Source organism: Larimichthys crocea, chromosome XV (genome assembly GCF_000972845.2).
Source record: "Larimichthys crocea isolate SSNF chromosome XV, L_crocea_2.0, whole genome shotgun sequence".
Classification (NCBI taxonomy): Eukaryota; Metazoa; Chordata; class Actinopteri; family Sciaenidae; genus Larimichthys; species Larimichthys crocea.
The window spans coordinates 9,312,691-9,326,046 of NC_040025.1; the positions used below are offsets into that span (position 1 = coordinate 9,312,691).

The following is a 13,356-nucleotide window of genomic DNA, read 5'->3' on the forward strand; positions in this document are numbered from 1 at the left end:
CCCTGTATCAATAACATTAGTCAGAGGCTTTATAGTGAAAGCAGCGTCTGTCAGCTCTCGTGATTCTTTCCCTTGTTCCTGATGTCAATCTAGATGCCGGCCTTCATCCCCATCAAAGCCGTCTTTCAGCTGCTGGGTCGCTCTCTGACATAATCGGCTTTGACCACAGCAAACTTCTGCAAAGACGAGAAACTTTTACACGATCACAGCGAGACGTTGCTCTAACTTAAGGCTAAATGTTCATGCCACCCAGCAGCTTCTCTGCACTGCACGCTCATAAAAGCTTCTCCTGGTTTGACTTGGTGGAGCCACGCTCGCTCTGTTGTCCACATTCTGTTTCCGCTCTAAATGAGGTCTGCGATAATGAAATTAGCTTCTTCAATTAGCTCGGCTTGGAATGCTCTATGCATTTATGCAAGCTTGTTTGGCATTTTATGCATGCACAATGAAAGTACAATGCAGCAAATAGACTGTCTTTGCTATAAATGAGAATTTCTGAGAATATTGATGGACTGACTGTGTGTTTTGTCAGCTAAAATGTGACCAGAATGCCTAATGGCTGCAGTTGTTGGTCTCTCTGCAAGCACCAGACAACTGACAAGACTCGACATTCTGCATAAGCCAGAGCAAAGGAAACATGACCGATGGTTACATAATAGTTATTACTGACCATGTGCACTGTTACTGCACTCATGACAGACTTTAAGAGAGCAATCGTCAACACAAAGCTGTCAGACTGGAGCTGAAATAATTCATTGTGTTCATCACTGATTAGTTGATCCGCAAAAAAATAATCATTCATAAAGAAAAAGACTTTTTGGTTCGAGTTTCTTAAATGTGAAACTTGCTGATTATTTTCATTATCAATGAATGTGTGGATTATATTTCCAGTTAATCAATTTAATTGTTAAGTCTATAAAATGTTTAAATGTTTAGTTTGTATGACAAATCCTCAGTTGACAAGCCGACACGTGCAGCTATTCGGCATGAAAGAGAAATTATGAATTGATTATTAAAGTAGTTCTATCTGTTGATTGACTAATTGATGAATCAATTGATTCATGATTATTCATTTCAGCTTCAAACTGAATGTGCTTTTAATTGGCCTGATGATCAGATGAAACCAGCAATTTGATGATCTCAGAACTGGAGAGTACAATTTACAGACTTAATGAAATAAAAAAAAACAACAACTGTTAGTTGTGGATCTAAATAATACAAATAAATAGTATATTTTGATTGAGATTTTGACCACATAGTTATTGCGGCCAGAAGAACTCTGGTAACGATATTATTGTAATATCTATAGAACATTTGAAAAGAAAAATTATACTCCGAGTCAAATATTTTGTTTCTTTTTTGGCAAATGGTGGAGACTGAGTCTGTATTCAATTAAAACTGAGTGTAAACCACAAAGTGAGAGGCGCTGCATGCTTTACATGATAATATCGCATGTGTATATCACGGTTATTGTCAATACCAATATATCACAATAACCGTTATTGAAAGACTTTGATTGAGATTTTATTGACTAATAATTGGTGAAAGCTTCATGAGCAGATACATTATTTGATAGGAAATAATTATACTAAGGCTGCAACTAACCATAATGTTCATTGATTCACACAAAAATATGAGCTTGTGAAAAATGTCTATCATGAATCTTTAAAGCCCCAAAATATTTAGCATTCTCTGATATACAGTATATAAAATTACATAATGGAAATCTTGGAGTCCCTCTGGTAGCAGAGGAGGTATTTTGTGCAAAGTGCAGGTGAGGAAAACAAACCCATCCCGCATCATCGCCCCTTCACTCTAACCTATAGTGATGCACACGGCTCCTAATCTTTCAGCATCCTCCCATGGGTGGTGTTGGAGGTCAGACAAGTAAAGCATCTTAAATAACCGGTGACCTTAAACTCATCTGAACTAACACACTGGTGGGAGTGGAATCCAGTGCCACAAGAGCGCCCTCGCGGCTACGACTACGACTCTCCGTCTTATCCGGCATCTGTGGCCTGACCTCTCCAGCCCGAACATTTTACTCCGAACTGTGCGAGCAACATGGGGTGCACTAAAGCTCACACACTTTCAAATCTAGGGCACGGGAGTGCTCAATACAAAACAGACAGCAGTGGGAGATTTAAAAATAAAAGATTAAATGCGTGTGGGTTGGAAAAAAACAAAACACAAAATATCTCCTGTCAAACACGTCAAACACACACAGGGAAATATGTGTCTGTCTTACACACCCAGTACAAACTCAAAACATGAAAAAGCTGATAAGAAATCATAGAATGAAAAGTACATTTGCTATTCTCTGCACGGCATCAATAAATCCACAATCTATTCCAGTCCAAAGCTGCTGTTGTGTCGACTACGTATAAAGGGACTTAGTGTAAGATTAAACATAGTTGAGCACTGAGTGACACCCACACACACACACACCTGACAGGATAACACAGCAGGCTCATTGATGTTCCCTTCAGAGAAAACAGTATTTTAAACGTCACAGGATCAAGGTCAAGGCAAGGGAAGGCGTGCATAAGTGGGGCATGTTGTGTACACTGTCTTCTGAGGAATACCACTGTAACAACAGGTCCTCTTACTCACAGTGTGCCAGGATGCATTTCACCCCTCGCTGCGATCAGAGATGAGCTCTCATCAGGAAGAGAGAGGGGGGCAGTTTAATTAAACAGAGGAGATCAGCTTCTCAACAAAGATGACGGATAAGACAGAGAGAGAGGGAGAGAGGAGAGAGAAAACGGAAAAATAAGAGGGGAGAAATTAGGGGAATTAAAAATAGAAAAAAAAAATAGAGCCTAGAAGAAAAATGGAACAAAATAGTAGAATCATCCCAGAGGAGGATGCTGCAACCTTATGAAAGAATGGCTGAAATCATAAAAACAAAATGAATTATTCATTAGGAAATGGAGGGGGAGGTTCAGTCCACTATAATGAGCATTTTTGGTGAGGTCGCAGCTTGGTAACCTAAGCAGGCTTTCAAGTGTGTGTGTGTGTGTGAGTGAGTGTGTAAGAGCGAGATACTGCTGATTCAGTAGGGCTGGGTGAAGGTGACCCTCGCCTGCTCCTCCTGCCTGTCTCACCACCTGATATTGATCCCAGTTGTCCAACTCAGATCTGACTCAAGGATACATGGATTCATTGCCTTCTTGACATTTCAAATATGGCACCGTGTAAATTGTAACTCCACACACTAGCATTGATTGGTTATTGATTTGCCACCTCTAGTCAGAGTCTACCCACTTAACTGGAGCTTATCTGATCCAAATTGAATCTCGGTGTATATAGGCAACGGGGCACAAGTGGTATAGTTACAGCATGGCGATGATGTTGTTGTTGTTGTTGTTGTAATTTCATATCAGACTCCACATGAACTGATGGGAACTAAGAATAGAGCAGGATACAACTGCAGAATCCAAATGCAGTGGCTGGGAGCAAAGGTTTGAACCACAGATGGGAGAATATGCCTGCGTAGCCCTGCCCTGTCAAGGGTAAACTGCCTTGTACACACACACACACACACACAACACACAGCCCACACACACATGCATACTTTGTTTGCGCCACACCTTAAAAACAGCAGCATGAATATGCATGATGCCGAAGGACACAGGAGGTACATAATTAGACAATCAACAACTCCCAGATGACATCCATTACTACGACAGAGGAGGAAAAAAAAAAAGCACCTCCTCACTTCACATCCTCCCCTCTTGTTAGCAGTGAGAGCGGAGTCATGTTCGTGCTCCAACATGCATTTGCCACTTCAAACTTGGGCCGAGACTCAAAATTAAAAAAAAAAAAAGGAGGACACATGATGAATAAAACCATGGTGCAAAAACAGGTGTTATCAGGCTGAGTTACATGCACACAAACAGTGGGAGGACCCGGAGCAGCATGAGTGCATGTGCGGACAGTTAAACACCACATGTCTTCCCCGACAAATTAATGATTCATAATAACAACGTAACCTTGACTGCTCTCCAAACCCGCAGCAATGCACACTAATAAGTCAGGGTCACACATCCATCACTTCCAAACAAGCTCCCTGTGTCATGCAGGGACACACCCTAAACAAACAGCAACAACACACACACACACATACACACTCAGAGAGACACATGCACACACACCTGGCCCGAGTATATTTTGCAGGTGCAATGAATGTAGGCTTTTGTGTACATTCAATTAAGGCGAGCTCAGTGAAAAAACATCATACATTTAGAGAAAAGAGAAGGCGTGAACAAACTTTTCAAAACCTAATCATGAGTTCACATGCACACACACACACACACACACACACACACACACACACACACCTGCTGTTAACCAACGTAAATTCCATCTTATCCCTGAGATCTGCCACCATCATCACAAACCCACATTCTTCACTCTGTCTTACACACACACTCTCTCACTAGACTAGTTTACATGCACACACACTCACTCCTCTCTCACTCATCCCCTCTCTCTCTCTCTCTCTCACACACACACACACACACACACACACACTCTTGGATTACACACAAACAGATTCTCAAATTTCTCATATTTAGGGAAAAATACTGACCTGCCTTGTCGCTGACACACACACATTCTTTTCAAGCAGTTCAGCCTTTCAAAGAGGATCCGTTTGAACGCGTCTATATACATTGACCCGACTGAGATTTCAAGAACAAGTCTGCACTTTAAATAAATACGAGTTGCTTGGATTTCAAATGTACAAAAAAACAAAAAAACAAAGCCTGGCTGGTGTGTTTGTGTGTGTGTGGAAAAAGGCAGTGATGAGTATGTGGTACCACCGTATCCCAGAGAAAGTCAGAGGCGATGTGCACGGCTGACGGGATATTTGGACAGTGATGCTCTAAGAGGATGTGGTGATCTTGTAGAGAGAGAGCGAGAGAGAGGAGAGAGGAGAGAGAGAGAGGGAAAAGCACACACACACACATATATACACATGCACACTCACACACACTGGATACACACACACTGTCGGGCAAAATCGAGCAGCTGCTGCACTGCTATAGGCAAAACAACGTGCAGGATGATAAATGTCAAACGTGCTGTTTAACTTGTGCTATTGAATAATAAGTACCGGACTTTTGATTTTGACTCTTACCTTCATGTTCGCTTTCTCCTCGTCAAATCCTTTCCTTTCCAGTCCCCGCTTTGGCAGATCGTGCAGGTTAATTGATCGCGCATACACGTGCTGGTATATTGAAATAGTAATCAAATAAAAGACAGACGTCGGTAGTGTAGGGTGGAGGTGTCATTGAACTGCATGCGCGGTGCAAACAGGGCGCGGAGCGTCAATTGCAGAAGATCAGATTTAAAAAAAAAAAAAAAAAAAAAAAAAGGATCATGTTGTCCGGTAGAAAGTATGTTCAGGTTGATGTCCCTGCATCCAAATGACACTTTTGGAGTAAAGAAACAATGATCATAAAACAGGCAAATGAGAGGGGTTATCTTTGTGGGAAGTTAAGGAGCACGGGAGGGGAGGGAATAAAAAGAGTTAAAAGTACCGCCCCTTATTATTCTCAGTGTCTCTGTACCTGCATCAGCAGCATCACTTTTCGCTTACGAGTTATAATCAGGATTTAAAGGCGTGAGAACCGGCTTAAAAACGCACAGGTTTTCAGGCACGATTTGCAATATTTATCCAGTGACATTTGGTCACACGAACGAATGTTAAGTTTAGTTTGGATACAACTTTAAAGAGTCAAATAGGGAAAATTGGTCCTTTGTAGAAAGTAATACGTACATATATAACTCATATCAGCCTGAATCCGCCAATTATTCTGATTTAATATAGCTCTTATAGAAACAGAAATGAGTTTAAGACGAGAATAAATACAGTTATGTAAATGTAATAATAACAATAATAACTTTATTTATATAGCACCTTTTAAAAACAGCGTTTACAAAGTACTTTGACAGACAAGATACTCAGGTAAAATAGCTGCAGCATTTAAAAGACAATGTAAAACAATTAGAATTTTTAAAAAAAGTTAAGAAACATAATGAAATTACATAAACAACAATAAATTTAGAAAGAAAAAACAAATAAATTATATTTTAAGTGGAATACACTCTTCAACAATGTAAAATGATACAACAAAGTAATTATTAGATGTAATGACAGTACTACTACATTTACTGTTTTGATAATTGAGTCAAAAAACCTATTTAATTATCAAAAACGCATATTATTGTATTTTATTTATTTCTTATAAATCACTCCGCACTGCTAACCGTTGGCTGTACCTTTAATTCAGTTGCATCATGGGAATTGTAGTGCAACACAGCGACTACAACTAAATACGTAAAGCGACCTTAAACTACAACTCCCAGAATTCTCTTTTCTTACTTCTCTCCCGGTTACAAACAATAATGGCGTCGCACGGTTGGGAAGATACATTTGCCGCTAAGACTCAAGTCACTTCTGGGGACCAAGGGGAGAGAAAAAACGCGGCGGTGTCGTTTGGTTTCACTAAAACAGTTAGTAAATTTAAACCCTCGACTGGCGACGCCTTGACCAAGAGAGAAGAAAGAGATTACCTGACCGGAATCGACAGAAATGAGCTGCAAAGGTAGGCTAATGCTAAGTAGCATAGCGGCGTAACGGTCACGTTTACTACTATCAGCTGGTAATGTAACTATTAATTATTGTTGTATGTTGTATTTAGGACGTTATTTAAATCTAGTTTTTGAAGCTTGCCCTGCCTCCAAGACCGCTAACTATCTCCTGTGTGCTGCTGCAGTACAAAACCATCTGAGAAGCCCAAGGAGCTCATCATCCCTCTGATCCAGAAGAACCGCTGGCACAAGACGGACCGAGCGGCCCAGAGTGAGAAGAGTGGAGGCAAAACACAAGAGACCGCCCAAGACAATGACTCTGTGGACTCTCAGGCAGTCAAAGAACTCATTGAAGGTGTGTAAACATCTAGATAGATGTGGTTTGACTGTTAGTGATGGGAAGTTCGGTTCTTTTTAGGGAGTCAGATCATTTGAATCACCAAAAAGAGTCGGATCTTTCGGCTCCCAAACTGCTCTTCATGTTACCACTTATACCTTTCATAGTTCAACCAAATTTAGTGCTGATTTGACTTATGATTAAGGCAGTCAAAGAACTTATCCTAGATGTGTATACATCTATAGATGTGATTTAACTGTCAGCGATGGGAAGTTCGGTTCTTTTTTGGGAGTCAGATCATTTGACTCAGCTAAACCAAGAAGAGTCGGATATTTCAGCTCCCAAATGGCTCTTCATGTTACCACTTATACCTTTTATAATTCAGCCAAATGTAGTGCCGATTTGACTTATGATTCAGGCAGTCAAAGAACTTATCCAAGGTGTGTAAACATCTAGATAGATGTTGTTTTAACTGTTATTGATGGGAAGTTCGGTTCTTTTTAGGGAGTCAGATCATTTGACTCACCAAGAAGAGTCGGATCTTTCGGCTTCTAAACTGCTCTTCATGTTACCACTTCATAATTCAGCCAAATTTAGCGCTGATTTGACTTATGATTCAGGCAGTCAAAGAACTTATTGAAGGTGTGTATACATCTAAATAGATGTGGTTTAACTGTTAGAGATGGGAAGTTCGGTTCTTTTTAGGGAGTCAGATCATTTGACTCAGCTAAACCAAGAAGGCTCTTTCAGCTCCCAAACGGCTCTTCATGTTACCACTTATACCTTTCATAGTTCAGCCAAATGTAGTGCTGATTTCACTTTTGATTTGTATATATCATGTATGTATTCAATACATCCTTTGTACTGAAGTATTTAAAAGTAAAAACATTACATTTTCTAATATCAATAAAATGCTGTAGCCAATTGTTTTCATTGCGTTTACAGACCCTTGCCTTCTTTTTCTACTTTCACTCGACAGCTCACGTAACGGAGCCGGCTCTTTGAACCGGCTCGTTCACTATTAACTGTGTGTTTATGTTTGGTTGGACGGCTGAGGGTATCTTTAACTCTTATACATCTCCAATTCATGCTTTTAGACTCCAGGAGGCAGCTTGAGGAGTGGCAGAATGGCCCTCAGTCAGAAAGAAACCTGAATCTCAGCATCCCTCTGCTGTTGCAAAACAAGGTGCCTGATGGCTTTGAGGATGGAGACCAGGTGAAGGTGGATCTACGACCTGAATCTGTAAGTATGGATGCCAACTGTGTGACAAAAATACTCTAATCCCAACCAGAGACACACAACAAAAGAGCCAGTCTGTTGATGTGATCATCTGAATGAAGTGTTGATTTAAAAGCAAGTGTTGGAAATATACTTGTGTCCTTTGGTACTCCAGTGACATCACATCGGACTCAGTATATTCAGCATTATTGTGATATTGTTAGGTAGAGAGTGCAGTCATGTCAGAAAGTACACCCAAACATTAGATAAATTTGAAGAGGTGACAGAGATTTGATGATTGGGACACGAGAAGATGTCATGGAAAAAAATAAACAATACAGTGAGGTCAAATGGATTATTACATTTAGTCATTTAGCTGACGCTGTTATCCAAAGCGACCTACACAAAAGGGAAACAATCAAGGTACAGTGCAACAAGGACATGTTAGTGCAGCAGTAAGTACTACTCTCATAGAATAATGTGACAGTTGTAGAGGGGGATAGATTTAGCATGTCCTGTTGTTGGTAGTGTTGGAGAGGAGGTCTTCTCTGAAGAGCTGGAGGTCTTCAGGAGGTTTTTAAAAGTAGAGAGGGACGCCCCTGATCTGGTAGGAACTGGTAGGAGGTTCCACCAACGGGGACAAGAGAAGTTTTGATTGATCTGAGCACACGGGTGGCAGGGCCAGGCGTTGTTCATTGGAGGAGTGCAGCGGTCAGGAGGTAGCCAGCGGAGCTCGATGAGCAGCGGGATAACACGCCCTTTTGGATCGATTGAAGACCAGGCGTGCTGCCACATTCTGGTTCATCTGAGAGGGTTTCACTGTGCAGGCGGCTGGGAGGCCCGTCAGGACGACGTTACAGTAACCGAGTCGTGAGATGACCACAGCCTGTATCAGGAGTTGGGTAGCGTGTTGAATTGATAGGTTCATTCATTGAGTAACGTGTCAAATCAATAATGATAACATGAAAGTACTAATAAAAAACACTCTTCTCTATAATGCTAGCTGATATCATATTACTTGATATGACATCATTAATCTAAAAACACACTTACACCTGGGAGTTATGTTTTTATTTCAATAAGCTGGCTTGTTCAAGACCATTTGCATAATAGTTATTTGAGGAGGGCGATTACTCTCAGGCTCTTAGTAAATTATAATTTCTTCAAATCGTATCAGATGTGAAGATCACAATATAATCTGCTGGAGAGGCATTTCAGTGAACATACAAAAAAATGCCTGATTGTACAAAATGTCTGGTGGACTGGCTACTTTGACTCACATTGAAATTTGAGTGTGCGAAAGTGCTGACGGTCAACTGAGCAGAATGACACCGCTGTGTGCATACACAGTGGTGCGCATGTCTATGAATACGGATGACTTGGTCAGTACAGTAAAACCCGGGTGGCAGACAGCCGTCAACAAATCTCCCCCAGAGATGTGCGGCCAACCAATCGCATATCTCTCGGTTTCCTTTCATCAAAGGCCTCACGTCTCGTCACTGTCATCCCGTGTCCGCTCTCAATCACTGTCAGAACATGAGAGTCAGGGGAAAGTTCTCATCGCGCCCCAGAGCTCATTTTAATGCAGTCTCCTCTGTGAGAGTTGGCTCCCAGCTTCACTCAGAGGAAAGCCTTTCAGCGGAGACCGAGATGAGCCGGGCCATTGCACTGATGGAGGCTGCTGTGGCTGCTGCCTGGTGACTGTAGTCAGCCCGAGCTGAATCTGACAGCCTGGAGCCAAAAGGCTGACTAAGACCGTCATCACAAACTGCTTCTCCCTGACAGTCGCCACGGACAGATTTTTGTGTTTCATAACTCGGAGATTACATAAGCGCCTCATTTAGCCTTGATTACACATTTTTAAATGCAGACTGACTGCATTTCTTTGGTTGTGAGGTTTAATGTATTTCTCTTTGACCTCAGAAACATAACTGTGTGTTTATATGTTTCAGTCAACAGAAGCAGATTATGAGAGCGTTCCTGTTGAGGCTTACGGACTTGCTATGCTTAAAGGGATGGGCTGGAGTAAAACAGAAGGGATTGGACGCACCTTTAAACAGTAAGCAACAAACTGGCCCATTTGTTTCAGCATTTTTTTCCTAGTTTTGGCCTGAAATAATTAATTAGTTGATCGACAAAACACTAATTGATTAGTTGCTTGAGTCATTTAACCAAACAAATATTCTAACCATTCTTTAATTCCAGCTCTCAAATCTGAGGATCGATCTAATGATCAAGCTCAAACTGTCTCCACCTCCAGCCTGCTTTACATCCTGCACATATCCGTCTCTTTGCTCAAGGATTTATCGCTGTTCTTTCCCGTCTGCTGCAGAGACGTGAAGCCAATCGAACACCAGCTCCGTCCTAAAGGTTTGGGTCTCGGAGCTGATCGTTCAGCCATAAAAGACCTGGAGCCCGGCAAACATAAGCGTCCCCCCAAGCCAGGCGAGGAGCAAGCGAAGGAGGAGGAACTCGTGATGGGTCCGGGTGGCTGTGTGCTGGTGGAGTCCGGGGCACATAAAGACCTCTATGGCAAGGTAGAGTTGATCTATTTATCAACTGTTGACATGCACATGTATGTTTTTTTTTCCTAACTTTGATTCATGTGCCGCAGATTGAAGGCGTCGATCCAGACAACGCTCGAGTTATGGTGAAGCTCGCTATTGGCAGCAAGACCGTCACAGTCAGCCAGTACGCCATAAAACTGGTCGGGCGAAAGGAATACGAGAAATACAGCAAAGACCTCAGTGAGTAACTGTGAGCAAATGAAATGGAAAAGGTTATCAGTCATGAAATTTGATCTGGATGCTAATGAACTTTGATTTTATGTTCCTGCGTGCCAAACGAGATGATATTTCACTCCATTTAGATGACAGCAAATGCCTGAATGTTGTTTGCCCACTTTTCATTTTAACCAATTATGATGTGTTTTTATTACATATACATTAAGTTATACAGTATGAAATGATTCAGTTTTATTAAACACAAATGACCAGTAATGAACTGATGTCTGACATTTTACAGTTGAAGGAACAACTCTAAAGCAGCCTGCTGTGGTGTGTTAAGATGAGTTTATCTGTTTATTGACAGTAAATTTATAAATTATAATTCATTTTGTAGTAAAAACACCCAAACATGCACTCAAATATGACTGTTTTCTTATTATTCTATAAGTAAATTGAATATTTTGGGTTTTTTTTGACTGTTGGTCAGACAAAACATGTATCTTTTATGACAATTTGGGCTTACCTATAATAAAAATAGGTGATAGGTGAAGCATAGGTTAGTGTGAGACACTGTGTGGACTAAACAGGTTTATCTTCAAGTCGTGTGACATTTCAGCCTTCATGTGGGGGGAAAAAACAAAACACAGCTTTTATTTTCAGTAATCTAAGCCGCCTTCTTCCGAGAATTAAAACGCCGGCACTCGGAATCGCACGCCCTCACAGCGCTGCAGTGTCTGTGTTTGTTTACCTCATGCCTAGCTAATCAGATTTTTTTTCTGCCAACCAGGTCGCCTGAGCAAAGCCCACAAAGACAAGGAAAAGGAGAAAGAGAAGGAGAGAGAGCGAGAGAGACGGGAGGAGAGAGAAAGGAGTGCTAACGGCGACAAGGTAAAACACAAGTCTTCAGAAAGAGATGGAGGAAAAGAAGAGAGGAAGAGGAAGCACAGAGATCCAAGTCAAGACAGGTGCATTACCAATAAAAGCTGAAGATGTTTTATTGACCAGTATTTTAAATGTTATTTTAATACATTTGATCACACTGCAGTGTTTCTTATTTCCATTTAATTCTGTTTCCCCTGAAGAGAAAAGCCTCCAGTGAAAGAGGCGAGGCGACCAAAGGCTCCACCCTCGTGGCTCCAGAGGGACTTGAAAGTTCGCTTCATAGACAAAGCTTTCAAAGGGGGCAGGTACTACAACTCAAAGGTACGAACACACTACATAGATGTCACACATGATCGTTGAAGCACCTTTTCCTCAAACCTCCTTTGACTTTCATTATTTTGGATTCATTACATTGTTCTGAAATAGAAGCAGTCACACACACACGTGCAGCCAAAAGAAGCTGCTGTGTTCTTTTTACACATCTGTTAACATCAGTCTTGTTTCCTTCTAGATGAGTGTGGAGGATGTCCTGACGCCGTCTACCTGTGTGTGTCGAACTGAAGAGGGAAGACTGTTAGACGGTGAGTCATGAGTGTCATCTCTTGGTGCTTTCTCTCTCTCTGGTGTTTCTTTTTAAATCCCCTAATTAGAGCTTCACAACAAATGTGCTAAAGTGTAACCATGCGTGTTAATTTATTAAGTATTAGTATTGTTAATACATCCATGGAGCCTGCACACATACAATATGTGTAGAAGGCTTCTTTCTACACACATATTGTATAAGTGCCTATATGGAGAAAGCTTTCTAAATATGTACATGGCGTAAGGAATACACAACCAACTGAAGGCGCTTACTCTTTGTGGATATTCGTATGATTCAACAGTAACTTGCAAAGTAACATTGAGTGTCCTCCGTGCAGTCCTTCCATCCTTTAATTCCTGTAGACAGTTGGTGTAATGTTAACCTCCACACATTCCGGGATTGCTTATAAAGAAACTATCAGTGCCTTATTGGCTGGGATTTTGCTGACACAGATACATTTTAGTGGCATTTAATATCTGGTATCTGTTACAAAAAGTCTTGAATAACCTGCTGTTTCTTTTTTCGCTGCAGATGTGAAGCAGGACATGCTGGAAACGATTGTTCCGAAAAGCGAATATGATTCTGTAATGGTCGTACTGGGCGAGCACAGAGGACAGGTAAGCAAAGGATCATCTTTCCGTAATGATGCGTGTCCCCCCTTTGTACTGTCACTAATCTCAGTATTTACGTTTGTCCCGCTCAGGTCGGACGTATTCTCCAACGGGACAAGAATAAGTGCAGAGCGATGGTCCAGCTCGACCGATACGAGGAGAAAGTGTTCACACTGGACTATGACTGTATTTGTCACTATGTAGGAGCAGCAGACCACTGACTCACATATTTCTACATCCAAATAATCCTTTTTCATCCCAGCCGAAACATTTTGTACTAAAAAATAATGGATTTAAGATTTTAAACAGTGCAATTTTGTAATAAAACATTGTCAAGAATTTGATTTGTACAGATGTTATTAATAGATCTACCACCACACCACAAAGAAAAGCTGCAG

The 13,356-nt window shown here is 41.2% G+C and overlaps 2 protein-coding genes across 3 annotated transcripts in view; one reads left to right on the forward strand and one right to left on the reverse strand.

The window, feature by feature from the left end:
* magixb (MAGI family member, X-linked b) overlaps positions 1-5,668 on the reverse strand; it is a 35,026-nt gene extending 29,358 nt beyond the window's left edge. For both annotated transcript variants that reach the window (XM_019275388.2, XM_019275434.2), the window contains exon 1: positions 4,595-5,668. In XM_019275388.2, coding sequence (XP_019130933.1) covers positions 4,595-4,677 — 83 coding nt within the window. In that variant the 5' untranslated portion in view covers positions 4,678-5,668. The remainder of the gene's footprint in view (positions 1-4,594) is intronic.
* Positions 5,669-6,374: 706 nt separating this feature from the next.
* gpkow (G patch domain and KOW motifs) lies at positions 6,375-13,288 on the forward strand. Its single transcript, XM_010747291.3, has 11 exons — positions 6,375-6,614; positions 6,786-6,955; positions 8,035-8,180; positions 10,109-10,215; positions 10,489-10,693; positions 10,771-10,903; positions 11,670-11,847; positions 11,965-12,085; positions 12,276-12,345; positions 12,879-12,964; positions 13,051-13,288. Exons 1-11 carry the CDS (start codon positions 6,415-6,417, stop codon positions 13,177-13,179), a joined length of 1,545 nt encoding a protein of 514 aa, XP_010745593.2. The 5' UTR covers positions 6,375-6,414; the 3' UTR covers positions 13,180-13,288.
* Positions 13,289-13,356: the final 68 nt, after the last annotated feature.